The following is a 27411-nucleotide window of genomic DNA, read 5'->3' on the forward strand; positions in this document are numbered from 1 at the left end:
GTAGTAGACTATGTAGCAGAGTGTTTAATGGTGCAGTACATTATGAGGTGTCTACAGTAGTAGACTATGTAGCAGAGTGTTTAATGGTGCAGTACATTATGAGGTGTCTACAGTAGTAGACTATGTAGCAGAGTGTTTAATGGTGCAGTACATTATGAGGTGTCTACAGTAGTAGACTATGTAGCAGAGTGTTTAATGGTGCAGTACATTATGAGGTGTCTACAGCTGTTGGGGGAGTGTCTGGTGGGTTACTAGCATCAGAGTCTTTACTGAAGACAGAGACCACCTTGCTTCGCGTTCTTAGGAAACCATGCAGTGTTGGTTTTTTATGTTTTATTTCTAACATTGTGATCCCAGGAAATCTGAAGTCTTATTACATACAGCCGGGAAGAACTATTGTATATAAGAGCAACATCAACTTATCTACGTTATGACCAGGAATACGACTTTCCCGAAGCAGATCCTCTGTTCGGACCACCACCCAGGACAATGGATCTGATCCCAGTAGGCGACCCAAGCAGATCCTCTGTTCGGACCACCACCCAGGACAATGGATCTGATCCCAGTAGGCGACCCAAGCAGATCCTCTGTTCGGACCACCACCCAGGACAATGGATCTGATCCCAGTAGGCGACCCAAAACAACAGAAGGGGTAGACGGAGCAGTCTTTTGGTCAGGCTTCATAGGCGGGCACATCGCTCTCTTCGCTCCCCCGACTATACTACTTGCCAAAGTCCAGTCCCTTGACAACAAGGTAGATGAAATTCGAGTAAGGGTTTCCTTCCAGAGAGACATCAGAGATTGTAACATTTTCTGTTTCACGGAAACATGGCTCTTTCGGGATATGTTATCAGAGTCGATACAGCCACCCGGTTTCTTCACGTATCGCACCGACAGAAACAAGCATCTCACTGGTAAGAAGAATGGCGGGGGTGTATGCCTTATGACTAATGACTCATGGTGTAATCATAACAACATACAGGAACTCAAGTTCTTCTGTACACTTGACCTAGAATTTCTTACAATCAAATGCAGACCACATTCTCTACCAAAAGAAATCACAGCCGTGTATATCCGCCCCAAGCAGATACCTCGACGGCCATGAAAGAACTTCACTGGACTTTATGTAAACTGGAAACCATAAATCCTGAGGCTGCATTTATTGTAGCTGGGGATTTTAACAAAGCTCCACTGAAAACAAGGCTCGCTAAATTTTATCAGCATATCGAATGCACAACTCGAGCTGGCAGCATTCTGGATCATTGCTACTCTAACTTCTGCGACACATACAAAGCCCTCCCCCGCTCTCCTTTTGGCAAATCTGACCATGACTCCATTTTGTTGCTCCCAGCCTATAGACAGAAACTGAAACAGGAAACGCCCGTGCTCAGGTCTGTTCAACGCTGGTCCGACCAATCGGATTCCACGCTTCATGATTGCTTCGATCATGTGGACTGGGATATAGCCTAAGACAACAACATTGATGTATGCGCTGACTCTGTGAGCGATTTTCTTAGTAATTGCATCGATGATGTTGTACCCATTGTGACTATTAAAACCTTCCCTAACCAGAAACTGTGGATTGAAGGCAGCATTAGGGCAACACTGAAAGTCTTTGCTAGGTAAAGCCTCACCTCATCTCAGCTCACTGGTCCCCATAGCACACCATAGCAGCAGTGGCACTATGTTTGAGGACAAAACAGTGCCACTGACACGGCCCGCTACCAAAACATGTGGGATCTCCTTCACCGTGGCCAACGTGTGTAAAACATTTAAACATGTTAACCCTCGCAAGGCTGCCGGCCCAGACGGCATTCATAGACGTGTCCTCAGAGCGCAGACCAGGTGGCTGGTGTGTTTACGGACATATTCAATCAGTCCCTATCCCAGTCTGCTGTTCCCACATGCTTCCAGAGGGCCACCATTGTTCCTGTTCCCAAGAAAGCTGAGGTAACTGAGCTAAATGACTATCGCCCCATAGAGCTCACTTCTGTCATCATGAAGTGCTTTGAGAGACTAGTCATGGATCATATCACCTCCACCCAACCTGATATCCTAGACCCACTCCAATTGCTTACCGCCCCAACAGGTCCACAGACGAGTCAATCGCAATCACACTGCATACTGCCCTATCCTATCTGGACAAGAGGAATACCTATGTAAGAATGCTGTTCATCAACTACAGCTCAGCATTTAACACCATAGAACCCTCCAAACTCGTCATTAAGCTCCAGACCCTGGGTCTCGATCCCGCCCTGTGCAAGTGGTCCTGGACTTTCTGATGGGCTGCCCCCAGGTGGTGAGGGTAGGAAACAACATCTCCACCCTGCTGGTCCTCAACACTGATGCCCCACAAGGGTGTGTTCTCAGCCCTCTCCTTTACTCCCTGTTCACCCATGACTGGGTGGCCATGTACGCCTCCAACTCAATCATCAAGTTTGCAGACGACACTATAGTGGTAGGCTTGATTACCAACAACAACAAGATGGTCTACAGGGAGGAGGAGAGGACCCTCGGAGTGTGGTGTCAGGAAAATATCTCCCACTCAACGTCAACAAAACAAAGGAGATGATCGTGGACTTCAGGAAAGAGCAGAGGGACCACCCCCATATCCACATCGACGGGACGGCAGAGGAGAAGGTGGAAAGTTTTAAGTTCCTCGGTGTACAAATCACGGACAAACTGAAATGGTCCACCCACACAGACAGCGTGGTGAAGAGGGCGCAACCTCAGGAGGCTGAAGAAATTTGGCTTGTCACCGAAAACACTCACAAACTTTTACAGATGCACAATCGAGAGCATCCTGTTGGGCTGTATCACTGCATGGTAAGGCAACTGCTCGGCCCACAACCGTAAGACTCTCCAGAGCCTACACTACACCCTACACTACTCCTGTTACAGTACCTTCACTACACCCTACACTACTCCTGTCACAGTACCTTCACAACACTACTCCTGTTACTGTACCTTCACTACACCCTACACTACTCCTGTCACAGTACCTTCACTACACCCTACACTACTCCTGTCACAGTACCTTCACTACACCCTACACTACTCCTGTTACAGTACCTTCACTACACCCTATACTACTCCTGTTACAGTACCTTCACTACACCCTATACTACTCCTGTCACAGTACCTTCACTACACCCTACACTACTCCTGTTACAGTACCTTCACTACACCCTAACCTACTCCTGTTACAGTACCTTCACTACACGCTACACTACTCCTGTTACAGTACCTTCACTACACCCTACACTACTCCTGTTACAGTACCTTCACTACACCCTACACTACTCCTGTCACAGTACCTTCACTACTCCTTTCACAGTACCTTCACTACACGCTACACTACTCCTGTTACAGTACCTTCACTACACCCTACACTACTCCTGTTACAGTACCTTCTCTACACCCTACACTGCTCCTGTTACAGTACCTTCACTACACCCTACACTACTCCTGTTACAGTACCTTCACTACACCCTACACTACTCCTGTTACAGTACCTTCACTACACCCTACACTACTCCTGTCACAGTACCTTCACTACTCCCTACACTACTCCTGTCACAGTACCTTCACTACTCCCTACACTACTCCTGTCACAGTACCTTCACTACACCCTACACTACTCCTGTCACAGTACCTTCACTACTCCTTTCACAGTACCTTCACTACACGCTACACTACTCCTGTTACAGTACCTTCACTACACCCTACACTACTCCTGTTACAGTACCTTCACTACTCCTGTTACAGTACTTTCACTACACCCTACACTACTCCTGTTACAGTACCTTCACTACACCCTACACTACTCCTGTTACAGTACCTTCACTACACCCTATACTACTCCTGTCACAGTACCTTCACTACACCCTACACTACTCCTTTCACAGTACCTTCACTACACGCTACACTACTCCTGTTACAGTACCTTCACTACACCCTATACTACTCCTGTCACAGTACCTTCACTACACCCTACACTACTCCTTTCACAGTACCTTCACTACTCCTGTTACAGTACCTTCACTACACCCTACACTACTCCTGTTACAGTACCTTCACTACACCCTAACCTACTCCTGTTACAGTACCTTCACTACACCCTACACTACTCCTGTTACAGTACCTTCACTACACCCTACACTACTCCTGTTACAGTACCTTCACTACACCCTAACCTACTCCTGTTACAGTACCTTCACTACACCCTAACCTACTCCTGTTACAGTACCTTCACTACACCCTACACTACTCCTGTTACAGTACCTTCACTACACCCTAACCTACTCCTGTTACAGTACCTTCACTACACCCTACACTACTCCTGTTACAGTACCTTCACTACACGCTACACTACTCCTTTCACAGTACCTTCACTACACGCTACACTACTCCTGTTACAGTACCTTCACTACTCCTGTTACAGTACTTTCACTACACCCTACACTACTCCTGTTACAGTACCTTCACTACACCCTACACTACTCCTGTTACAGTACCTTCACTACACCCTACACTACTCCTGTTACAGTACCTTCACTACACCCTACACTACTCCTGTTACAGTACCTTCACTACTCCTGTTACAGTACTTTCACTACACCCTACACTACTCCTGTTACAGTACCTTCACTACACCCTACACTACTCCTGTTACAGTACCTTCACTACACCCTATACTACTCCTGTCACAGTACCTTCACTACACCCTACACTACTCCTTTCACAGTACCTTCACTACACGCTACACTACTCCTGTTACAGTACCTTCACTACTCCTGTTACAGTACTTTCACTACACCCTACACTACTCCTGTTACAGTACCTTCACTACACCCTACACTACTCCTGTTACAGTACCTTCACTACACCCTACACTACTCCTGTTACAGTACCTTCACTACTCCTGTTACAGTACTTTCACTACACCCTACACTACTCCTGTTACAGTACCTTCACTACACCCTACACTACTCCTGTTACAGTACCTTCACTACACCCTACACTACTCCTGTCACAGTACCTTCACAACACTACTCCTGTTACAGTACCTTCACTACTCCTGTTACAGTACCTTCACTACACCCTACACTACTCCTGTCACAGTACCTTCACTACACTACTCCTGTTACAGTACCTTCACTACTCCTATCACAGTACCTTCACTACACTACTCCTGTTACAGTACCTTCACTACTCCTATCACAGTACCTTCACTACACTACTCCTGTCACAGTACCTTCACAACACTACTCCTGTTACAGTACCTTCACTACTCCTGTTACAGTACCTTCACTACACCCTATACTACTCCTGTCACAGTACCTTCACTACACTATTCCTGTTACAGTACCTTCACTACACCGTACAGTACTGCTGTCACACTACGAGTCTGCTCTCTCTGTGGTGTGTCAGTCAGGCGGTTCAAGTCTAGAAGACTCTTCCTCTTTCTTTACATGTGCACAAACACACTGACACACGCACACTACAAACACACACACACACACACACACACACACTACAAACACACACACACACTACAAACACACACACACACACACACACTACAAACACACATGCACACTACAAACACACACACACACACACACACACACTACAAACACACACACACACTACAAACACACACACACACAAACACGCACTTGACTATTTTGATGTTTTAATGAAATGCTTTAAAAGGCACAGTGTATATACATAGACAATAGACATGTAAATCTCAAAGGGACTATTATGGTATTACTGTCTTCATTATTATAACAGACTAAATGAAGACAAGATTTGACAAACACATAGTTCATATTTACACAAATATTTACAATAATGTTGGTTGAATTTCACAAAATCTGGAGATAAAAGTGATTTTAAAGCCAGATGTTCATATTTTATATAGATTATATACAGTAAAACCACATGAGCTGTTTTAATACAATGTGTCAAGGAGGATTTGAAACAGGAAAGGGATTGTTTTTTTTATGTCGTTCCAAGATGGTGGCTCTGTGGTGACAACCCTTCATCTCTCTACAGGGAGCTTCCCTTCATCCCAGATGGCACCTTGTTCCCTATAGAGCACTGCCTTTGACCAGGGTCCATATGGGGGATAGTTAATAGGGTGTCATTTGGGACACATTCCTTGTATATATTCTATAGTACTACATTATTTTGGGTAGCTGAGCTGTAGAGTAGAGGGCATCTTCTGGAGTGTCTTTAGAGAGGTGCACAGCAGGGTATCTTGTAGATTATACAGTATCTTTGGGTAGCTGGGCTGTAGAATAGATGGCATCTTCTGGAGTGTCTTTAGAGAGGTGTACAGCAGGGTATCTTGTAGATTCTACAGTATCTTTGGGTAGCTAGGCTGTAGAGTAGAGGGCATCTTCTGGAGTGTCTTTAGAGAGGTGTACAGCAGGGTATCTTGTAGATTCTACAGTATCTTTGGGTAGCTGGGCTGTAGAGTAGATGGAATCATCCTGGGTTCCACTGGCTGTTGGAGGACTTGAAGAGACTCTAGCATCTTTGAGTAGATCCACATTGGAGTAGATGAGAGAAGCTGGGTGGCAGATACCTGTGGCAGAGCTAGCAGGGTAGGTTGTAGAGGCTTGGCCAGCAGGGTAGGTTGTAGAGGCTTGGCCAGCAGGGTAGGTTGTAGAGGCTTGGTCAGCAGGGTAGGTTGTAGAGGCTTGGCCAGCAGGGTGGGTTGTAGAGGCTTGGCCAGCAGTGTGGGTTGTAGAGGCTTGGTCAGCAGGGTAGGTTGTAGAGTTGTTAGGTGATTTGACAGTAGAGTAGACTACAGAGATGACCACAGGAAGTGTGTCTGTCTGTCTGTCTGCCTCTCTGATCTCCTCGTACACACAGTCAACCTGCATAGAGAACCAATGACAATTACTACATACATGGTCAATATGGAAAAGAGTGGAGGGCCCTCAGCCAATGTGAGTCAAGGTTCAAACCAAAACATTTAAATGAAGAACTACATTGTTAATATGGCTGCATTTACACAGGCAGCCCTTTAATTGGCTAAATATCTCATCTGATTGGTCAAAAGACCAATAATTAAGATCAGAATTGGGCTGCCTGTGTAAACACAGCCTATGAGTCTGAGAATCCATCATGTGTTGAAAGTGAGCTGTCTAATGAACAAGTGTTGTTTGTAGGAGGTTCTTCCTGTTGACAGATTGAGGAATGATAACAGACTACAGTAGAAACCCACTAGAGGCTGTGGACTCACACACTCAACCCTTAATGTTTAGTTTACCAACTCCCTGTCTATAACCTCTACACTAAGTTATCATGGACACACACACACACACACACACACCCTTGTGTCTCTCACCTCTCCAGTAGGGTCAGGTTGTGTGTTGGAGGAGACTGGTGGTGGTGGTGGTGGTGGTGTTCTCCTGGTTCCTCTCCTCTGTCTGTAGAACAGGAGCAGGACCAGTCCTAACACTGTCACCATGACTACCAGACCAGCACTGGTCCACACCATCAGACCTGACCACAGACAGGAGGAGAGACTTTACAGAGTACTGTATATATCATAGATACCATCAGACCTGACCACAGACAGGAGGAGAGACGTTCCAGAGTTGAACAAAGCTGGTGAGTTTGCTTAAATTACCAGGTTTTTCAGAAATTACCAGATTTTGGCAAACCAGATGCTTTCCAGACTATAAACATCATAGATGGATACACACAACTGTCATTTGGTCGGTTGGATGGTAGACTGGTGTATAGATCAGTCAATAAGATAAGGTAGGTTGGATGGTAGACTGGTGTATAGACAGACAGACAGACAGACAGACAGACAGACAGACAGACAGACAGACAGACAGACAGACAGACAGACAGAGCAGTGAAAATAAAGGTGTGATAAAGGAAGAGACTTCACTCTCTTGCTAGTTATGGGATGATAAATATAGAAGAGACTTCACTATCTTGCTAGTTATGGGATGACAAATATAAAGGAAGCGACGTCACTATCTTGCTAGTTATGGGATGATAAATATAAAGGAAGAGACTTAAAACCTCTACTGACTCCCCATCCCGCATGCGGGACGTAATCATCGCCTGACACTTATTATCCTAACGCAACGGACATAAATATCCCTAGAAAATATTCCTATTCATGAAAATCACAAATGAAATATATTGAGACACAGCTTAGCCTTTGTTAATCACCCTGTCATCTCAGATTTTCAAAATATGCTTTACAGCCAAAGCTAGACAAGCATTTGTGTAAGTTTATCGATAGCCTAGCATAGCATTTTGTCCAGCTAGCAGCAGGTAACTTGGTCACGGAAATCAAATTAAATCGTTTACCTTTGAGCTTCGGATGTTTTCACTCACGAGGCTCCCAGTTAGATAGCAAATGTTCCTTTTTTCCAAAAATATTATTTTTGTAGGCGAAATAGCTCCGTTTGTTCTTCACGTTTGGCTGAGAAATCGCCCGGAAATTGCAGTCACGAAAACGCCGAAAAATATTCCAAATTAGCTTCATAATATCGACAGAAACATGGCAAACGTTTTTTTATAATCAATCCTCAAGGTGTTTTTCAAATATCTATTTGATAATATATCCATCGGGACAATTCGTTTCTCAGTAGGACCGATTGGAGTAATGGACGGCTATTCTTCAACATAAATGCGTAAAACTACGTCACAATGCTGTAGACACCTTGGGGAATACGTAGAAAGCGTAAGCTGGTTGATAGCACATTCACAGCTCAATAGGGACTCATTGGAACGCAGGGCTTTCAAAATATGGGCCACTTCTGGATTGGATTTTTCTCAGGCTTTCGCCTGCAACATCAGTTCTATTATACTCACAGACAATATCTTTACAGTTTTGGAAACGTTAGAGTGTTTTCTATCAAAAGCTGTCAATTATATGCATATTCTAGCATCTTGTCCTGACAAAATATCCTGTTTAAAACGGGAACGTTTTTTTTCCAAAAATGAAAATACTCCCCCTAGAGTCGCAACTGCATTGCTTTGGGATGACAAATATAAAGGAAGAGACTGAGTAAGATAGTGATCAGAGTAACCATAGCAACAGAGGTCATGGTGTCAGCAGCTGCTTTCCACAAAACCTCAAGTGTTGCATCACTTCCTGCATCCCCATGACAACATTAGTCCCTGCTACCACATAATAGAACACCATTATATTTTAGGCACCACTGAAATCAGTATACATGAAACTTCACAGCACTCTGTCCTGCAAGAGAGTATTCCTATTGAGGAGAATCTAGATGAGAGAGAGAGACAGAGACAGAGAGAGAAAAAAAAAGAGAGAGAGACAGAGAGAGAGAGATACAGACAGACAGAGAGAGGTGGGATGTCAGAGAGAGAGAAAGAGAGAGAGAGACAGATAGAGGTGGGGTGTCAGAGAGAGAGAGGTGGGGTGTCAGAGATAGAGAGAGAAACAGACAGAGAGAGGTGGGGTGTCGGAGAGAGAGAGAGAGAGAGAGAGAGAGATAGGTGGGGTGTCAGAGAGAGAGAGAGAGAGAGTTGTTGGTTGCCACGAGAAAAGGGCAACCAGCGAAGAACACACACCATTGTAAATACAACCCATATTTATGCTTATTTATTTTATCTTGTGTCCTTTAACCATTTGTACATTGTTAAAACACTGTATATATATATAATATGACATGTGTAATGTCTTTATTGTTTTGAAACTTCTGTATGTGTAATGTTTACTGTTCATTTTTATTGTTTATTTCACTTTATATATTCACTTTATATATGATCTACCTCACTTGCTTTGGCAATGTTAACACATGTTTCCCATGCCAATAAAGCCCTTGAATTGAATTGAATTGAGAGAGAGGTGGGGTGTCAGAGAGAGAGAGGCAGAGAGAGAGAGGCAGAGAGATAAAGAGAGAGAGACAGAGAGAGAGAAGACGTGACATTTGTCCAATGCTTGAACAGAAACAATTGATTTTCAGCATTACAGCATTTCATATCACAACTTATTAGTTAATGTCGAAGATGAGATATTCATCATACCATCTCTTGATAGGCGACCACTGACGTGGTTTGGGAGGGTTGAGGAGGTGTTTGGGGATGTTGTAGAGAGGTCTGGGAGGGTTGTGGAGAGGTTAGAGGATGTTGTAGAGAGGTTTGGAAGGGTTGTGGAGACATGGCGTCGGGAGATGACAGTTGAGGTTGTAGAAGTGGGAGGAGCTGTGAGTCAGTAGAAAGTACAGATAAACATCAATACTGAAACAACTTCATGTCAGGAAATAAGTCAGGAAGTGAATTACTAGATAACAATTCATCTGGAGTGTTATCTTACCATCTGTAACTGTGAGATTCACCTCTTGGAATGTGTCCTTTATAGTTCGTTCCACTCCACACCAGTAGGTCCCAGAGTCTGACTTCATCAGGTTCTTGATGGTCACATAGAAGACTCCATCTCCCTTGTCTTCTATACTGTATCTATCTTGAGATACATTCTTGCTCCCCTTAGTTTCAACCAGAATGTCTCTACCAGAACATGTCCCCTTGCAGAAGTATTTGTTGTTGTTCCCTGCCAAAGTGAATGAGCAGCCCACAGTGACTTGTCCTCCTACCACTTCCTTAGTGACAGCTGACACCACAACACACAAAGCTGTCAAACAGAAACACACAGTACAGTCACAACTGATGACCTGTGAGATACATTTTAACCCTGCTCAAATCTAACATTAACCCTGCTCAAATCTAACTTTAACCCTGCTCAAATCTAATTTTAACCCTGCTCAAATCTAACATTAACCCTGCTCAAATCTAACATTAACCCTGCTCAAATCTAACTTTAACCCTGCTCAAATCTAACTTTAACCCTGCTCAAATCTAACTTTAACCCTGCTCAAATCTATCGTTAACCCTGCTCAAATCTAACTTTAACCCTGCTCAAATCTAACTTTAACCCTACTCAAATCCTACTTTAACCCTGGATCAATCTTACTTTAACCCTGCTCAAATCCTACTTTAACCCTGGATAAATCTAACTTTAACCCTGGATAAATCTAACTTTAACCCTGGATCAATCTTACTTTAACCCTGCTCAAATCTAACTTTAACCCTGCTCAAATCTAACTTTAACCCTGCTCAAATCTAACTTTAACCCTGCTCAAATCTAACTTTAACCCTGCTCAAATCTAACTTTAACCCTACTCAAATCCTACTTTAACCCTGGATCAATCTTACTTTAACCCTGCTCAAATCCTACTTTAACCCTGGATAAATCTAACTTTAACCCTGGATAAATCTAACTTTAACCCTGGATCAATCTTACTTTAACCCTGCTCAAATCTAACGTTAACCCAGCTCAAATCTAACTTTAACCCTGCTCAAATCTAACTTTAACCCTACTCAAATCCTACTTTAACCCTGGATCAATCTTACTTTAACCCTGCTCAAATCCTACTTTAACCCTGGATAAATCCTACTTTAACCCTGGATAAATCCTACTTTAACCCTGGATAAATCTTATTTTAACCCTGCTCAAATCTAACTTTAACCCTGCTCAAATCTAACTTTAACCCTGCTCAAATCCAACTTTAACCCTGGATAAATCCTACTTTAACCCTGGATAAATCCTACTTTAACCCTGGATAAATCTTATTTTAACCCTGGATAAATCCTACTTTAACCCTGGATAAATCCTACTTTAACCCTGGATAAATCCTACTTTAACCCTGGATAAATCTTATTTTAACCCTGGATAAATCTTATTTTAACCCTGGATAAATCTTATTTTAACCCTGGATAAATCTTATTTTAACCCTGGATAAATCTTACTTTAACCCTAGATAAATCTTATTTTAACCATGGATAAATCTTATTTTAACCCTGGATAAATCTTATTTTAACCCTGGATAAATCTTATTTTAACCCTGGATAAATCTTATTTTAACCCTGGATAAATCTTACTTTAACCCTGGATAAATCTTATTTTAACCCTGGATAAATCGTATTTTAACCCTGGATAAATCTTATTTTAACCCTGGATAAATCTTACTTTAACCCTGGATAAATCTTATTTTAACCCTGGATAAATCTTACTTTAACCCTGGATAAATCTTACTTTAACCCTGGATAAATCTTATTTTAACCCTGGATAAATCTTACTTTAACCCTGGATAAATCTTACTTTAACCCTGGATAAATCTTACTTTAACCCTGGATAAATCTTACTTTAACCCTGGATAAATCTTATTTTAACCCTGGATAAATCTTATTTTAACCCTGGATAAATCTAACTTTAACCCTGGATCAATCTTACTTTAACCCTGCTCAAATCTAACTTTAACCCTGCTCAAATCTAACTTTAACCCTGCTCAAATCTAACTTTAACCCTGCTCAAATCTAACTTTAACCCTGCTCAAATCTAACTTTAACCCTACTCAAATCCTACTTTAACCCTGGATCAATCTTACTTTAACCCTGCTCAAATCCTACTTTAACCCTGGATAAATCTAACTTTAACCCTGGATAAATCTAACTTTAACCCTGGATCAATCTTACTTTAACCCTGCTCAAATCTAACGTTAACCCAGCTCAAATCTAACTTTAACCCTGCTCAAATCTAACTTTAACCCTACTCAAATCCTACTTTAACCCTGGATCAATCTTACTTTAACCCTGCTCAAATCCTACTTTAACCCTGGATAAATCCTACTTTAACCCTGGATAAATCCTACTTTAACCCTGGATAAATCTTATTTTAACCCTGCTCAAATCTAACTTTAACCCTGCTCAAATCTAACTTTAACCCTGCTCAAATCCAACTTTAACCCTGGATAAATCCTACTTTAACCCTGGATAAATCCTACTTTAACTCTGGATAAATCTTATTTTAACCCTGGATAAATCCTACTTTAACCCTGGATAAATCCTACTTTAACCCTGGATAAATCCTACTTTAACCCTGGATAAATCTTATTTTAACCCTGGATAAATCTTATTTTAACCCTGGATAAATCTTATTTTAACCCTGGATAAATCTTATTTTAACCCTGGATAAATCTTATTTTAACCCTGGATAAATCTTACTTTAACCCTGGATAAATCTTATTTTAACCATGGATAAATCTTATTTTAACCCTGGATAAATCTTATTTTAACCCTGGATAAATCTTATTTTAACCCTGGATAAATCTTATTTTAACCCTGGATAAATCTTACTTTAACCCTGGATAAATCTTATTTTAACCCTGGATAAATCGTATTTTAACCCTGGATAAATCTTATTTTAACCCTGGATAAATCTTACTTTAACCCTGGATAAATCTTATTTTAACCCTGGATAAATCTTACTTTAACCCTGGATAAATCTTACTTTAACCCTGGATAAATCTTATTTTAACCCTGGATAAATCTTACTTTAACCCTGGATAAATCTTACTTTAACCCTGGATAAATCTTACTTTAACCCTGGATAAATCTTACTTTAACCCTGGATAAATCTTATTTTAACCCTGGATAAATCTTATTTTAACCCTGGATAAATCTTACTTTAACCCTGGATAAATCTTACTTTAACCCTGGATAAATCTTACTTTAACCCTGGATAAATCTTACTTTAACCCTGGATAAATCTTATTTTAACCCTGGATAAATCTTATTTTAACCCTGGATGAATCTTACTTTAACCCTGGATAAATCTTATTTTAACCCTGGATAAATCTTATTTTAACCCTGGATAAATCTTATTTTAACCCTGGATAAATCTTACTTTAACCCTGGATAAATCTTACTTTAACTCTGGATAAATCTTATTTTAACCCTGGATAAATCTTATTTTAACCCTGGAGAAATCTTACTTTAACCCTGGATAAATCTTACTTTAACCCTGGATAAATCTTATTTTAACCCTGGATAAATCTTACTTTAACCCTGGATGAATCTTATTTTAACCCTGGATAAATCTTATTTTAACCCTGGATAAATCTTACTTTAACCCTGGATAAATCTTACTTTAACCCTGGATAAATCTTACTTTAACCCTGGATAAATCTTACTTTAACCCTTGATAAATCTTATTTTAACCCTGGATGAATCTTATTTTAACCCTGGATAAATCTTACTTTAACCCTGGATAAATCTTATTTTAACCCTGGATAAATCTTATTTTAACCCTGGATAAATCTTATTTTAACCCTGGATAAATCTTACTTTAACCCTGGATAAATCTTACTTTAACCCTGGATAAATCTTACTTTAACCCTGGATAAATCTTATTTTAACCCTGGATAAATCTTACTTTAACCCTGGATAAATCTTATTTTAACCCTGGATAAATCTTACTTTAACCCTGGATAAATCTTACTTTAACCCTGGATAAATCTTATTTTAACCCTGGATAAATCTTATTTTAACCCTGGAGAAATCTTACTTTAACCCTGGATAAATCTTACTTTAACCCTGGATAAATCTTATTTTAACCCTGGATAAATCTTACTTTAACCCTGGATAAATCTTACTTTAACCCTGGATAAATCTTACTTTAACCCTGGATAAATCTTATTTTAACCCTGGATAAATCTTATTTTAACCCTGGATAAATCTTACTTTAACCCTGGATAAATCTTATTTTAACCCTGGATAAATCTTATTTTAACCCTGGATAAATCTTATTTTAACCCTGGATAAATCTTACTTTAACCCTGGATAAATCTTACTTTAACCCTGGATAAATCTTATTTTAACCCTGGATAAATCTTATTTTAACCCTGGATAAATCTTATTTTAACCCTGGATAAATCTTATTTTAACCCTGGATAAATCTTACTTTAACCCTGGATAAATCTTATTTTAACCCTGGATAAATCGTATTTTAACCCTGGATAAATCTTATTTTAACCCTGGATAAATCTTACTTTAACCCTGGATAAATCTTATTTTAACCCTGGAGAAATCTTACTTTAACCCTGGATAAATCTTACTTTAACCCTGGATAAATCTTATTTTAACCCTGGATAAATCTTACTTTAACCCTGGATAAATCTTACTTTAACCCTGGATAAATCTTACTTTAACCCTGGATAAATCTTACTTTAACCCTGGATAAATCTTATTTTAACCCTGGATAAATCTTATTTTAACCCTGGATGAATCTTACTTTAACCCTGGATAAATCTTACTTTAACCCTGGATAAATCTTATTTTAACCCTGGATAAATCTTATTTTAACCCTGGAGAAATCTTACTTTAACCCTGGAGAAATCTTACTTTAACCCTGGATAAATCTTACTTTAACCCTGGATAAATCTTACTTTAACCCTGGATAAATCTTATTTTAACCCTGGATAAATCGTATTTTAACCCTGGATAAATCTTATTTTAACCCTGGATAAATCTTACTTTAACCCTGGATAAATCTTATTTTAACCCTGGATAAATCTTACTTTAACCCTGGATAAATCTTACTTTAACCCTGGATAAATCTTATTTTAACCCTGGATAAATCTTACTTTAACCCTGGATAAATCTTACTTTAACCCTGGATAAATCTTACTTTAACCCTGGATAAATCTTACTTTAACCCTGGATAAATCTTATTTTAACCCTGGATAAATCTTATTTTAACCCTGGATAAATCTTACTTTAACCCTGGATAAATCTTACTTTAACCCTGGATAAATCTTACTTTAACCCTGGATAAATCTTACTTTAACCCTGGATAAATCTTATTTTAACCCTGGATAAATCTTATTTTAACCCTGGATAAATCTTACTTTAACCCTGGATAAATCTTATTTTAACCCTGGATAAATCTTATTTTAACCCTGGATAAATCTTACTTTAACCCTGGATAAATCTTATTTTAACCCTGGATAAATCTTATTTTAACCCTGGATAAATCTTACTTTAACCCTGGATAAATCTTATTTTAACCCTGGATAAATCTTATTTTAACCCTGGATAAATCTTATTTTAACCCTGGATAAATCTTACTTTAACCCTGGATAAATCTTACTTTAACTCTGGATAAATCTTATTTTAACCCTGGATAAATCTTATTTTAACCCTGGAGAAATCTTACTTTAACCCTGGATAAATCTTACTTTAACCCTGGATAAATCTTATTTTAACCCTGGATAAATCTTACTTTAACCCTGGATAAATCTTACTTTAACCCTGGATAAATCTTACTTTAACCCTGGATAAATCTTACTTTAACCCTGGATAAATCTTACTTTAACCCTGGATAAATCTTATTTTAAACCTGGATAAATCTTACTTTAACCCTGGATAAATCTTATTTTAACCCTGGATAAATCTTACTTTAACCCTGGATAAATCTAACTTTAACCCTGGATAAATCTTACTTTAACCCTGGATAAATCTTACTTTAACCCTGGATAAATCTTACTTTAACCCTGGATAAATCTTATTTTAACCCTGGATACATCTTACTTTAACCCTGGATAAATCTAACTTTAACCCTGGATAAATCTTATTTTAACCCTGGATAAATCCTACTTTAACCCTGGATAAATCTTACTTTAACCCTGGATAAATCTTACTTTAACCCTGGATAAATCTTACTTTAACCCTGGCTAAATCTTATTTTAACCCTGGATAAATCTTACTTTAACCCTGGATAAATCTAACTTTAACCCTGGATAAATCTTACTTTAACCCTGGATAAATCTTACTTTAACCCTGGATAAATCTTACTTTAACCCTGGATAAATCTTATTTTAACCCTGGATAAATCTTACTTTAACCCTGGATAAATCTAACTTTAACCCTGGATAAATCTTATTTTAACCCTGGATAAATCCTACTTTAACCCTGGATAAATCTTATTTTAACCCTGGATAAATCTTACTTTAACCCTGGATAGATCTTACTTTAACCCTGGATAAATCTTATTTTAACTCTGGATAAATCTAACTTTAACCCTGGATAAATCTTACTTTAACCCTGGATAAATCTTACTTTAACCCTGGATAAATCTTACTTTAACCCTGGATAAATCTTACTTTAACCCTGGATAAATCTTATTTTAACCCTGGATAAATCTTATATTAACCCTGGATAAACACAGGTAAAAGACCAACATGTCAAATCATAGTCTATATGTCACATGCGCCGAATACAACAGGTGTAGAACTTACAGTGAAATGCTGAATACATACAGACACCGGTTAGTCGGGCTGATTGAGGTAGTATGTACATGTAGATATGGTTAAAGTGACAATGCATATATGATGAACAGGAAGTAACAGTAGTGTCAAACATTCTAAGTTCAGTTCATTATCATGAGGTACATGTGAAAAACAAACGATCTGGCTCCTTATAGACAAATACATATCTTATTCCTTCTGTACTATATCATACAGACAGACAGACAGACAGACAGACAGACAGACAGACAGACAGACAGACAGACAGAACTCACCTGAGAGGAGACAGCAGGAGACAACATGGAGTATCTTCATTCTGGACAGTTACTCCTCAGTTACTATACTGTTAAAGTTACTTTACTACCACAGTTACTATACTGTTAAAGTTACTTTACCCACAGTTACTATACTGTTAAAGTTAATTTACTACCACAGTTACTATACTGTTAAAGTTACTTTACCATCGCAGTTACTATACTGTTAAAGTTACTTTACTAACAGTTACTATACTGTTAAAGTTACTTTACTATCACAGTTACTATACTGTTAAAGTTACTATACTGTTAAAGTTACTATACTGTTAAAGTTACTTTACTACCACAGTTACTATACTGTTAAAGTTACTTTACTATCACAGTAACTATACTGTTACAGTTATTTTACTATACTACCTGCTAGCCCAGTTCCACAACAGAGTCTCTGTCAGCTACACACTTGACAGCAGGGTGTTTCTGAAACGCTCTGTCTTCCTTAATTGAAAGCTCCTCCCTCATCTGAAACCCCACCCCTCTCCTCTGTCTCTCTCTTTCTCTTTATCTCTCTCTTTATCTCTCTCTCTCTGTCTTTAAATTAAATTAAATTCAAAGGGTTTATTGGCTTGGGAAACATGCTTACATTGCAAAAGCAGAGAGTCTGTCTGTCTGTCTGTCTGTCTCTCTCTCTCTCTCTCTCTCTCTCTCTCTAAGGGCTTTATTGGCATGGGAAACATATGTGGTGGGCATTAGCCTACACATCCTGATTATTTCTCTGTAGTGACAGGTCTATATTTGCTGCAGAATGAAACTGGTTCAAACCGGCCGGAGGTTAGACTTCTAAACCACCAGAGATCTCAGCTATCTGTGGTGACTAAGTGTTGAAACTGTCAACTTCTCTGTTCTGAAGTTACCATGGTTATTTCAGCAGAGGAGGAACACAATGTTGAGATGATGACAATATAAAGTATACATCAATATATTTTATAACTTTTTTCTGACATTTAATTGATCCAAATACAGTCTTTGTAAGTTATAAACTCAACAGATGAGTTTCTGAACAGAAGAAACATCCCTCCTCTACAACCCAACTCCCCCTTAATGAATGACGTCATCACTTAACAGACAAGCTACTGAGATCTCAGTAAACCAACAGAACGACGTCCACATCGCCCCCTACAGAATGTTATCAGTACTGATGAATAAATCTACTATAATCTCCACCACCAGTCGTCTCTCTATTGATCCTGGGGGACGAGGTTACAGTCTAATAAACTACATGTTTCAACTCGGTCAATTCAGGAAGTGAAGTGACATTCCATTCATGGATTGAAAAGTCCACATGGAAAATGATGGTCATCAAGGATAAATTGAATTGCGATTCATTGTCTGTATTAAAATGGAATTGAATTAAACAATTGTTTGTTTCAGCAGAGGAGGAACACATTGTTGAGATGATGACAATATAGTTTAAGTGTGTCACGGCTGTTGAAAGAACTGGACCAAGGTGCAGCGTGGTGAGCGTACATATTCCTGTTTATTTAGGATGACGCTGACAAAAACAATAAACAATACAAAAACAACCGTGAAGTTTAAGGCTATAGTGCCAACAAACAAAGACAACTTCCCACACAAAAAGGAGGGAAAAGGGCTACCTAAGTATGGTTCCCAATCAGAGACAACGATAGACAGCTGTCCCTGGTTGAGAACCACACCTGATATAGAATAAAATATAGAAACCCCAAATCATAGAAAACGAAACCTAGAATGCCCTTCCCAAATCACACCTTGACCAAACCAAATAGAGACATTAAAAGGCTCTCTACGTACAGGGTGACAAAGTACACATCAATATATTTTATTACATTGATCCATGTGTTTACAGTGATTGAGAAAGGATGGTGCAGAATTGATTTCCAAAAGTAGAAATGGTTACAAAGAATAACATTTTACTAACACTCTCCTGTCTCTGTGTCAATGTAATGGTGTCACCATTTCAGTTTGGGTCTGTTGTGTTGAGGGTTTGGGAGGTGGAGTCTTGGGTTGTTGTGTTGAGGGTTTGGTAGGTGGAGTCTTGGGTTGTTGTGTTGAGGGTTTGGTAGGTGGGGTCTTGGGTTGTTGTGTTGAGGGTTTGGTAGGTGGAGTCTTGGGTTGTTGTGTTGAGGGTTTGGTAGGTGGAGTCTTGAGTTGCTGTGTTGAGGGTTTGGTAGGTGGGGTCTTGGGTTGTTGTGTCTGGATTGGTGACTGGCCCTGTGGAACACACAACATATAAATCATGTGTGTGTGCACGTGCAGTGGTGTCGTAGTGTAGTAGAGGTGTAGTGGTGTAGTAGTGTAGTGCTGTAGTAGTGTAGTAGTGTAGTAGTGTTGTAGTGTAGTAGTGTAGTTGTGTAGTTGTGTAGTAGTGTAGTTGTGTCTTTGTATAGTGTAGTAGTAGTGTAGTAGTGTAGTTGTGTCGTTGTGTAGTGTAGAAGTAGTGTAGTAGTGTAGTAGTGTAGTGGTGTAGTAGTGTAGTGGTGTAGTGGTGTAGTGTAGTAGTGTAGTAGTGTAGTAGTGTAGTGGTGTAGTGGTGTCGTTGTGTAGTGTAGTAGTAGTGTAGTTGTGTAGTAGTGTAGTAGTGTAGTGGTGTAGTGGTGTAGTAGTGTAGTAGTGTAGTAGTGTATTGGTGTAGTAGTGTAGTAGTGTAGTAGTGTAGTAGTGTAGTGGTGTAATGGTGTAGTAGTGGTGTAGTGGTGTAGTGGTGTAGTAGTGTAGTAGTGTAGTAGTGTATTGGTGTAGTAGTGTAGTAGTGTAGTAGTGGTGTAGTAGTGTAGTAGAGTAGTAGTGTAGTAGAGTAGTGGTGTAGTAGAGTAGTGGTGTAGTGGTGTAGTGGTGTAGTGGTGTAGTGGTGTAGTGGTGTAGTAGTGGTGTAGTAGAGTAGTAGTGTAGTGGTGTAGTGGTGTAGTAGAGTAGTAGTGTAGATGTGTAGTGGTGTAGTAGAGTAGTGGTGTAATGGTGTAGTAGTGGTGTAGTAGAGTAGTAGTGTATTGGTGTAGTAGTGTAGTGGTGTAGTGGTGTAGTGGTGTAGTGGTGTAGTGGTGTAGTGGTGTAGTAGTGGTGTAGTAGAGTAGTAGTGTAGTAGTGTAGTGGTGTAGTGGTGGTGTAGTAGAGTAGTAGTGTAGTGGTGTAGTGGTGTAGTGGTGTAGTGGTGTAGTGGTGTAGTAGTGGTGTAGTAGAGTAGTAGTGTAGTGGTGTAGTGGTGGTGTAGTAGAGTAGTAGTGTAGTGGTGTAGTGGTGTAGTGGTGTAGTAGCGTAGTAGTGTAGTGGTGTAGTGGTGTAGTAGTGTAGTGGTGTAGTGGTGTAGTAGTGTAGTGGTGTAGTAGAGTAGTAGTGTAGTGGTGTAGTGGTGTAGTAGTGTAGTAGTGTAGTAGAGTAGTAGTGTAGTAGAGTAGTGGTGTAGTGGTGTAGTGGTGTAGTGGTGTAGTGGTGTAGTAGTGTAGTAGAGTAGTAGTGTAGTAGAGTAGTGGTGTAGTAGAGTAGTAGTGTAGTAGAGTAGTGGTGTAGTAGAGTAGTGGTGTAGTGGTGTAGTAGAGTAGTAGTGTAGTAGAGTAGTGGTGTAGTAGAGTAGTAGTGTAGTAGAGTAGTGGTGTAGTAGTGTAGTAGAGTAGTGGTGTAGTAGAGTAGTAGTGTAGTGGTGTAGTGGTGTAGTGGTGTAGTAGTGTAGTAGAGTAGTAGTGTAGTAGAGTAGTGGTGTAGTAGAGTAGTAGTGTAGTAGAGTAGTGGTGTAGTAGTGTAGTAGAGTAGTGGTGTAGTAGAGTAGTGGTGTAGTGGTGTAGTGGTGTAGTGGTGTAGTGGTGTAGTAGTGGTGTAGTAGAGTAGTAGTGTAGTGGTGTAGTGGTGTAGTAGAGTAGTGGTGTAATGGTGTAGTAGTGGTGTAGTAGAGTAGTAGTGTAGTAGAGTAGTAGTGTAGTGGTGTAGTGGTGTAGTGGTGTAGTAGCGTAGTAGTGTAGTGGTGTAGTGGTGTAGTAGTGTAGTGGTGTAGTGGTGTAGTAGTGTAGTGGTGTAGTAGAGTAGTGGTGTAGTAGAGTAGTGGTGTAGTGGTGTAGTGGTGTAGTAGAGTAGTAGAGTAGTAGAGTAGTGGTGTAGTGGTGTAGTGGTGTAGTAGAGTAGTAGAGTAGTGGTGTAGTGGTGTAGTGGTGTAGTGGTGTAGTAGTGTAGTAGAGTAGTAGTGTAGTAGAGTAGTGGTGTAGTAGAGTAGTGGTGTAGTGGTGTAGTGGTGTAGTGGTGTAGTGGTGTAGTGGTGTAGTGGTGTAGTAGTGTAGTAGAGTAGTAGTGTAGTAGAGTAGTGGTGTAGTAGAGTAGTGGTGTAGTAGAGTAGTGGTGTAGTGGTGTAGTAGTGGTGTAGTAGAGTAGTAGTGTAGTGGTGTAGTAGTGTAGTGGTGTAGTAGTGTAGTGGTGTAGTAGTGTAGTGGTGTAGTAGTGTAGTAGAGTAGTGGTGTAATGGTGTAGTAGAGTAGTAGTGTAGTAGAGTAGTGGTGTAGTAGTGGTGTAGTAGAGTAGTAGTGTAGTAGAGTAGTGGTGTAGTAGTGTAGTAGTGTAGTGGTGTAGTGGTGTAGTGGTGTAGTAGTGTAGTGGTGTAGTAGTGGTGTAGTAGAGTAGTAGTGTAGTGGTGTAGTAGTGTAGTGGTGTAGTAGTGTAGTGGTGTAGTAGAGTAGTAGTGTAGTAGAGTAGTGGTGTAGTAGTGTAGTAGTGTAGTGGTGTAGTGGTGTAGTGGTGTAGTGGTGTAGTGGTGTAGTAGTGGTGTAGTAGAGTAGTAGTGTAGTAGAGTAGTGGTGTAGTAGTGTAGTAGTGTAGTGGTGTAGTGGTGTAGTGGTGTAGTGGTGTAGTGGTGTAGTAGTGGTGTAGTAGAGTAGTAGTGTAGTGGTGTAGTAGTGTAGTGGTGTAGTAGTGTAGTGGTGTAGTAGTGTAGTGGTGTAGTAGTGTAGTGGTGTAGTAGTGTAGTAGACTAGTGGTGTAATGGTGTAGTAGAGTAGTAGTGTAGTAGAGTAGTGGTGTAGTAGTGGTGTAGTAGAGTAGTAGTGTAGTAGAGTAGTGGTGTAGTAGTGTAGTAGTGTAGTGGTGTAGTGGTGTAGTGGTGTAGTGGTGTAGTGGTGTAGTAGTGGTGTAGTAGAGTAGTAGTGTAGTGGTGTAGTGGTGTAGTAGTGTAGTAGTGTAGTGGTGTAGTGGTGTAGTGGTGTAGTGGTGTAGTGGTGTAGTAGTGGTGTAGTAGAGTAGTAGTGTAGTGGTGTAGTGGTGTAGTAGAGTAGTGGTGTAGTGGTGTAGTAGTGTAGTAGTGTAGTGGTGTAGTGGTGTAGTGGTGTAGTGGTGTAGTGGTGTAGTAGTGGTGTAGTAGAGTAGTAGTGTAGTGGTGTAGTGGTGTAGTGGTGTAGTGGTGTAGTAGTGTAGTAGTGTAGTGGTGTAGTGGTGTAGTGGTGTAGTGGTGTAGTGGTGTAGTAGTGGTGTAGTAGAGTAGTGGTGTAGTGGTGTAGTAGTGTAGTAGTGTAGTGGTGTAGTGTTGTAGTGGTGTAGTGGTGTAGTAGTGGTGTAGTAGAGTAGTAGTGTAGTGGTGTAGTGGTGTAGTAGAGTAGTGGTGTAATGGTGTAGTGGTGTAGTAGAGTAGTGGTGTAATGGTGTAGTGGTGTAGTAGTGTAGTAGTGTAGTGGTGTAGTGGTGTAGTAGAGTAGTAGTGTAGTGGTGTAGTGGTGTAGTAGTGTAGTAGAGTAGTAGTGTAGTGGTGTAGTAGAGTAGTAGTGTAGTGGTGTAGTAGAGTAGTAGTGTAGTGGTGTAGTGGTGTAGTGGTGTAGTGGTGTAGTGGTGTAGTAGTGTAGTAGTGTAGTAGCGTAGTAGTGTAGTGGTGTAGTGGTGTAGTAGTGTAGTAGTGTAGTAGCGTAGTAGTGTAGTGGTGTAGTGGTGTAGTAGTGTAGTGGTGTAGTGGTGTAGTGGTGTAGTGGTGTAGTAGAGTAGTAGTGTAGTGGTGTAGTAGAGTAGTAGTGTAGTGGTGTAGTAGAGTAGTAGTGTAGTGGTGTAGTAGAGTAGTAGTGTAGTGGTGTAGTGGTGTAGTGGTGTAGTAGAGTAGTGGTGTAATGGTGTAGTAGTGGTGTAGTAGTGTAGTGGTGTAGTAGTGTAGTGGTGTAGTAGTGTAGTGGTGTAGTAGAGTAGTGGTGTAATGGTGTAGTAGTGGTGTAGTAGTGTAGTGGTGTAGTAGTGTAGTGGTGTAGTAGTGTAGTAGAGTAGTAGTGTAGTGGTGTAGTAGTGTAGTAGTGTAGTAGTGTAGTGGTGTAGTGGTGTAGTGGTGTAATGGTGTAGTAGTGGTGTAGTAGAGTAGTGGTGTAGTAGAGTAGTAGTGTAGTGGTGTAGTAGTGTAGTAGTGTAGTGGTGTAGTGGTGTAGTGGTGTAGTGGTGTAGTGGTGTAGTAGTGGTGTAGTAGAGTAGTAGTGTAGTGGTGTAGTGGTGTAGTGGTGTAGTAGTGGTGTAGTAGAGTAGTAGTGTAGTGGTGTAGTGGTGTAGTGGTGTAATGGTGTAGTAGTGGTGTAGTAGAGTAGTAGTGTAGTGGTGTAGTGGTGTAGTGGTGTAGTAGCGTAGTAGTGTAGTGGTGTAGTGGTGTAGTGGTGTAATGGTGTAGTAGCGTAGTAGTGTAGTGGTGTAGTAGTGTAGTAGAGTAGTGGTGTAGTGGTGTAGTAGTGTAGTGGTGTAGTAGAGTAGTAGTGTAGTGGTGTAGTGGTGTAGTGGTGTAGTAGTGTAGTAGAGTAGTAGTGTAGTAGAGTAGTGGTGTAGTGGTGTAGTAGAGTAGTGGTGTAGTAGTGTAGTAGTGGTGTAGTAGTGTAGTGGTGTAGTGGTGTAGTAGTGTAGTAGTGTAGTAGTGTAGTAGTGTAGTAGTGTAGTAGTGTAGTAGTGTAGTGGTGTAGTGGTGTAGTAGAGTAGTGGTGTAATGGTGTAGTAGTGGTGTAGTAGTGTAGTGGTGTAGTGGTGTAGTAGTGTAGTGGTGTAGTGGTGTAGTGGTGTAGTGTAGTAGTGTAGTGGTGTAGTAGAGTAGTAGTGTAGTGGTGTAGTGGTGTAGTGGTGTAGTAGAGTAGTGGTGTAATGGTGTAGTAGTGGTGTAGTAGTGTAGTGGTGTAGTAGTGTAGTGGTGTAGTAGTGTAGTGGTGTAGTAGAGTAGTGGTGTAATGGTGTAGTAGTGGTGTAGTAGTGTAGTGGTGTAGTAGTGTAGTGGTGTAGTAGTGTAGTAGAGTAGTAGTGTAGTGGTGTAGTAGTGTAGTAGTGTAGTAGTGTAGTGGTGTAGTGGTGTAGTGGTGTAATGGTGTAGTAGTGGTGTAGTAGAGTAGTGGTGTAGTAGAGTAGTAGTGTAGTGGTGTAGTAGTGTAGTAGTGTAGTAGTGTAGTGGTGTAGTGGTGTAGTGGTGTAATGGTGTAGTAGTGGTGTAGTAGAGTAGTGGTGTAGTGGTGTAGTGGTGTAATGGTGTAGTAGTGGTGTAGTAGAGTAGTGGTGTAGTAGAGTAGTAGTGTAGTAGTTCCTGGAGCAGTGTGTGAACTCTCCCAAAGTGTCCCAAACTTTCAGGCTAAAGAAAGAAAACCTCCATGAGAAACAATGACATGTTCTCTAAATGACCTAAAATGATCAGCCAGGTAAACCCATGTTTTACTCTGCTGGCCTAGATATTAGATACAGTAACATTTCCAGCATGAGTATCCAGGCCAACTCATCTGGACTTGGCTGAGTGTCAGCTTAGTTCTGCAGTGTGTAAACCACCATTGTGTTCTTGTGTTCCGAGTTCCTACAGTACCTCTTTTCCCACTACAGAGCCAAGCTGGACTGGGCTGGCCTGGTTAGTCATTCAACTGAAGCCTGGAACTGAACTGACAGTGAAAATGTGAAAATGATCAATCAGATCCAGCAGGGTGAAAAGGGGTTTAATGACAGTACTGCATAATATACTGTAGTCTAGTAAATTGCACTCTACCCCTTGTATTAGTGTTAAAAGGGGTTTAGTGACAGTACTGGTACTGCATAATATACTGTAGTCTAATAAACTGTACTCTACCCCTTGTATTAGTGTTAAAAGGGGTTTAGTGACAGTACTGCATAATATACTGTAGTCTAGTAAATTGCACTCTACCCCTTGTATTAGTGTTAAAAGGGGTTTAGTGACAGTACTGGTACTGCATAATATACTGTAGGCTAATAAACTGTACTCTACCCATTCTGTGAAACAAAACAAAACTAGATAGTGCTGGATAGCAAGTTGGATAATGTTGATGTGAGTCGACCAAGAAATAGGTCACTGACAGCCTGTGTAATTGATGGAAAGACAACAAATGACTTTTGATTTCAACAAGGTTAAATAAGAGAACAGTCTAGGGTTGTAACAGTGATAAAGTTGTCTATCACCTGTTACAATCATGTTCAACAGAACCAGTTACAACTGAAGTATCTGACCATCAATAGATTCAAGAAAAAGCCATTTGTTTTTTAATAAATCCTGTTTGGGATAGGAGGCAGTATTTTCACGTCCAGATGAAAAGCGTGCCATAACTAAACTGCCTGCTACTAAGGCCCAGAAGCTAGGATATGCATATAATTGGTCGTTTTGGATAAAAAAGTTTCTAAAACTGTTAAAATAATGTCTGTGAGTATAACAAAACTTATTTGGCAGGTGAAACGCCGAGGACAAACCATCCAGGGAAAATATTTTTTGAGGTGATTTCTGTGGCACTTGGTTGCAGTTCGTATTGCTTCCACTAGAAGTCAACAGTCTTTAGAAATTGGTTTATGTTTTCCTTTAGAGAAATGAAGAAGTACGGCTATTCAGAACGAGGGTCCAGCCGAGTGGACTATACTGTTTTGATGTGAGCTCCAGGTCACGCGCTTCACGTTGTTTTTATCCTTTATTGAACACAGTTTATCCCGTCTAAAATGTTATCGATTATTTACGTTTTAAAATACCTAAAGTTGGATTAGGAAAGTTGTTTGAAATGTTTGGACAGCGTTTACAGGTAACTTATTAGATATTTTGTAGTCATGCTGGGCGAGTTGGAACCGGTGTTTTTCTGAATCAAACGCGCCAAAAAATGGACATTTTGTATATATAACGACGGAATTAATCGAACAAAAGGACCATTTGTGATGTTCATGGGACATATTGGAATGCCAACAGAAGAAGATCTTCAAAGGTAAGGCATGAATTATATCGTTATTTCTGAGTTTTGTGTCGCACCTGGCAGGTTGAAATGTGATTGTCATGTGTTTGTTTGATGTCCTCAGATAATTGCATGGTTTGCTTTCACCGTAAAGCCTTTTTGAAATCTGACACGGTTGCTAGATTAACAAGAAGTTAAGCTTTAATTTGGTGTATTGCACTTGTGAATGTATGGAAGTTAAAAAATAAAAATAAAAAATAAATTTCGCGCTCTGCAATTTCACCGGATGTTTTCAGTGAACCATAACAGGGTTTTTTTAACACAGCAGCCCCATATCATCAGGTGCAAAATATAATTTTCTAATATTTAATTTCAGTCCATTATATTGATATTAGATCTACAAAACAGATGTGTGTTGACTGTGATTAGGCCACGGGAAAAAAATACTGTCTGCTAGGCTAAACTAACTTACAAACTAGGCTGTATATGATGGCATTGTACTATTATGGTGTTTCTAAAAATGAATTAAAAGACACTGGAATAATTAATATTTTGTTTTAATTGTATTTAATTCTAAGTTTAAAAAAGTGGTTTTATTTCATATTATAGAGCCTAAATGTTCAATTTAAAGTCTATATTGGTTGAATACAACAAGTTGTTGTTGAAATGCTGAGTGCTCCTGCTGCCTACAGTGTGTCACAAATGCTTCACAAGGCTACAGCCTTGAAGTAATAATAGCTTAATATAATAATTTTAATTTCTTCTTAAACTACATGGCTGGTTTGTTCCTGAATGATTTGGAGTTATTATGTTGTTTAATAGCTAACGACAGGTTGTTCGCTTGATCGCCCT

The 27411-nt window shown here is 40.1% G+C and overlaps 1 protein-coding gene across 1 annotated transcript; it reads right to left on the reverse strand.

Annotated features, from left to right (window-relative positions):
• Window positions 1-5701: 5701 nt before the first annotated feature.
• Window positions 5702-17569, reverse strand: LOC110538733 (cell wall protein DAN4-like). The gene is made up of 5 exons (XM_036948986.1): window positions 17432-17569; window positions 10331-10645; window positions 10042-10218; window positions 7367-7524; window positions 5702-6893 (listed from the first exon to the last, which is right to left on the reverse strand). The coding sequence occupies exons 1-5, from the start codon at window positions 17469-17471 to the stop codon at window positions 6387-6389; spliced, it is 1197 nt and encodes a 398-aa protein (XP_036804881.1). The 5' UTR covers window positions 17472-17569; the 3' UTR covers window positions 5702-6386.
• Between the last annotated feature and the right edge of the window lie 9842 nt (window positions 17570-27411).

The sequence above is a fragment of the Oncorhynchus mykiss genome, chromosome 17 (genome assembly GCF_013265735.2).
Source record: "Oncorhynchus mykiss isolate Arlee chromosome 17, USDA_OmykA_1.1, whole genome shotgun sequence".
NCBI classification, from domain to species: domain Eukaryota; kingdom Metazoa; phylum Chordata; class Actinopteri; order Salmoniformes; family Salmonidae; genus Oncorhynchus; species Oncorhynchus mykiss.